We start from the raw sequence: 3,459 nt of genomic DNA on the forward strand, positions 1-3,459 counted from the left end.
CCCCTCCCACTCTGCCGAGGACATGGAGGTGCTGGGCCTCCTTCACCGCCGCTCCCTCACCACCAGACACCTGGAGGAAGAACGCCTCGCCTTCCGCCTTGGAACACTTCAACCCCAGGGCATCAATGTGGACTTCAACAGTTTCCTCATTTCCTCTTCCCCCACCTCACCCCAGTACGGCCTTCCAGCTCAGCACCGCCCTCATGACTTGTGCTACCTGCCAATCTTCCTTTCCACCTACCCACTCCACCCTCCTCTCTGACCTATCACCTTTACCCCCCCCCTCCATCCACCTATTCCACTCTGCTACCTTCTCTCCACCCCAAAGGCTCCCAGCCTCATTCCTGACGAAGAGCTTTTGCCCAAAACGTCAATTCTCGTGCTCCTCGGATGCTAACTGACCTGCTGTGCTTTCCCAGCACCACCTTCTCAACTCAATATGGACAAGAATGGACTAGTGTGGGTCAGATGGGCTTCAGATTGATTTCACAGGTTGGCTTGACCTCGAGGGCCGGAATGTTCTATGTTGTAAAATCCCACCAGTGAATGTCTTCATCAGCTCGGGTATACAGTCAGAGACTCATCAGATCACTATTGGAGCATTCCAGAGAACTGCCCTGTCCCTAGTTGTCCCCCTCCCCCCCCCCCCACCTTGAGAGGGTGGTGGGGGGTGAGTGGCCATCTTGACCCGCTGCAGTCCATGTGCTGTGGGTAGACCCACAATGCCCCCTGAGGGATGGAATTCTGGGATAGTTACCCAGCCACACCGAAGGAATCGTGAAAAGCTAACATCCCGAGTTCAGTGGGTATTAGGGAAGGCAATTTGGGAAATAGGGAAGGCTCTTAGTTCCCTGGAGTCTCAGGTAGACGGGGGGGGGGGGGGGGGGCGGTGCCTTTATTGGTCAGCACGTAGCCTGGAGGGGTTGGGAGGTCGCGTAGTTGTCCCTCACCTGATGGCAATGTCTTCACCCAGAGTGTGTGGACTACTCTGCCCTAGAAAAGGGGATTGAGGCCAAGGGTGAGCTCTTACTGATAAAGGGATATGGCGGGATTAGGGGAGTGAGCTCAGTCATCTTCAAGGGTGGTGAGAATTGGTGCCTTGGGTGGGGGAGGGGAGGTTGGGGTAAGAGGAAAGAGTCTGGCCTAGTCCAGGGCCTGACTGGGCTACTCAAAGGCTCAAATCCCGTGGAAGTGTCTTTCTGGCAATGGTGTCACATCCCGAATCGCCCCCTCGGGGTGTTTGGAGGGGGGGGTGAATTAGGAGTGTGGACAGGAGACCTCCCTCCCTCCAGGAAGGCCATTGGTGGGGGGGGGGATTTATGAGCCACCGATGGCCATCGCCCACGTCACCATCGCTGAGACTCGCCTGTTGGATTCCAGCTTCTGTTTAATGAGACCAAAAGAGAAAGATGCTGGAAAATCTCAGCAGGTCTGGCAGCGTCTGTAAGGAGAGAGAAAGAGAGCTGACGATTCGAGTCTAACGGACCCTTTGTCAAAAGCAGAGATTTGCTTTATTTCTGTTTGATCAGTTCCACTTCCACCAGATTCTGCAGTTTATCCAAGTTCGCCCTGAAACCTGTAACATTCTTCCACACTGTCCACGACTCCACCGACTTCAGTGCTGTCTGCACATTTGCTGACCCCTCCAGCTAGGCCTGCGTCTTAAGTCATTGATAAAAATGACAAACAGCAGTGGGCCCAAAGCAGATCCTTGTGGCACACCCACTCGTCACCGGACTCCAGGCTGAATATTTCCCACCAACCACCCCTCGCTGCCTTCTTTCAGAAAGCCAGTTTCTGAGCCAAATCGCCCTCGATCCTTTGCCCCTGCATTTTCCCCAACAGCCCACCATTGGACCCTTATCAAAGGCTTTACTGAAGTCCATGTACACCAGGTCAACTGCCCTACCCTCACCTACAGGCTTGGTCACCTTCTCAAAAAACTCAATCAGGTTTGTGAGACACGTCCTGCCCTTTGACAAATCCATGTTGACTATTTCTAATCAAATTGTTGCTTGCTAGATGATTATAAATCCGATCTCTTATAATCCTTTCCTCCAAAAGCAGTAAGGCTCACTGGTCTATAATTATCTGGGGAACATCCTTCCTACATCTGCAGTGGCTCAGTGGTTCGCACTGCTGCCTCACGGCGCCAGGGACCGGGTCTGATTCCTCCCTTAGGTGCACTGTCCGTGTGGAGTGTGTACGTTCTCCCCCAGTGTCTGCGTGGGTTTCCTCACACTCGTCCAAAGATGTGTGGCTTCCCAACTCCTGTACTCAATACTCTGACCAATAAAGGAAAGCATACCAAACGCTGCCCTCACTATCCTATCGACCTGCGACCCCACTTTCAAGGAGCTATGAACCTGCACTCCAAGGTCTCTTTGTTCAGCAACACTCCCCAGGACCTTACCATTAAGTGTGTAAGTCCTGCTAAGATTTGCTTTCCCAAAATGCAGCACCTCGCGTTTATCTGAATTAAACTCCATCTGCCCCTTCTCAGCCCATTGGCCCATCTAGTCCAGATCCTGTTGTAATCTGAGGGAACCTCCATCTTCTCAAATGTGCTATTCCAAGAAGCAATTTATCAACAATGCAGCACCTCGCGTTTATCTGAATTAAACTCCATCTGCCCCTTCTCAGCCCATTGGCCCATCTGGTCCAGATCCTGTTGTAATCTGAGGTAACCTCCATCTTCTCAAGTATCAAATGTGCTATTCCAAGAAGCAATTTATCAACCAAAAACTCCATTGCCTTGTTTTGCATAGGGCCATTCCCAGGGAACTGGACAAACGCTCCGGGATTCCTTGACCGCTGCCTGGGACCCACACCGTCCGGACTCGAGGGGGTCTCCACTTGCAGAGATTCGGATCGTGCCGAGAGAGAGAGCGCGAGCAGAGGAGCTGTCCGGGGAGGAGATCGATTTGATCGGAAACTCCTTCCTGATTGAGAAAGCCTCAATTCAACCACCCAGAGCCCTGGTCCCTGGTCGTGAAGGGGACGGCCGAAGGACGGAAGAGAATCCAGGGTCCACGTATCCAGGCCGTGTATTCTGCAACCGTTGACCGTTCGAGAGGATGGAAAATGCTTCCCGCTGTATTGTCCTCGTTTCGTTCGCAGGCTCGCGAGGGAGCTGGACAGAGGAGGTCGGGAGAAACTGTTCCCTCTCGTAAAAGGAACGAGAAGGGCGCAGGTTTAGTGACGTGCAGATGAGCGAGAGGAAAAATCTCTCTCTCTCTCTCTCTCTGGGGGCGAGTAGTTTTGAGTGTCAAATGCACTACCTGAAAATGCGGAGGGGGGTGGGGGTTTCAAAGTTGGAGGGTTTGAGCTACAGGGAGAGGCTGAACAGGCTGGGGCTGTTTTCCCTGGAGCGTCGGAGGCTGAGGGGTGACCTTATAGAGGTTTATAAAATCATGAGGGGCATGGATAGGGTAAACAGACAAAGTCTTTTCCCTGGGG

General features: G+C 52.9%; 1 protein-coding gene across 1 annotated transcript in view; it reads left to right on the forward strand.

Moving 5' to 3' along the window:
* LOC122544402 (transferrin receptor protein 2-like) overlaps positions 1 to 3,065 on the forward strand; it is a 28,702-nt gene extending 25,637 nt beyond the window's left edge. Inside the window, exon 6 of the mRNA XM_043683649.1 lies at positions 2,769 to 3,065. Coding sequence (XP_043539584.1) covers positions 2,769 to 3,065 — 297 coding nt within the window. The remainder of the gene's footprint in view (positions 1 to 2,768) is intronic.
* The last annotated feature ends 394 nt before the right edge of the window (positions 3,066 to 3,459 follow it).

Source organism: Chiloscyllium plagiosum, chromosome 48, assembly GCF_004010195.1.
Source record: "Chiloscyllium plagiosum isolate BGI_BamShark_2017 chromosome 48, ASM401019v2, whole genome shotgun sequence".
NCBI lineage: Eukaryota > Metazoa > Chordata > Chondrichthyes > Orectolobiformes > Hemiscylliidae > Chiloscyllium > Chiloscyllium plagiosum.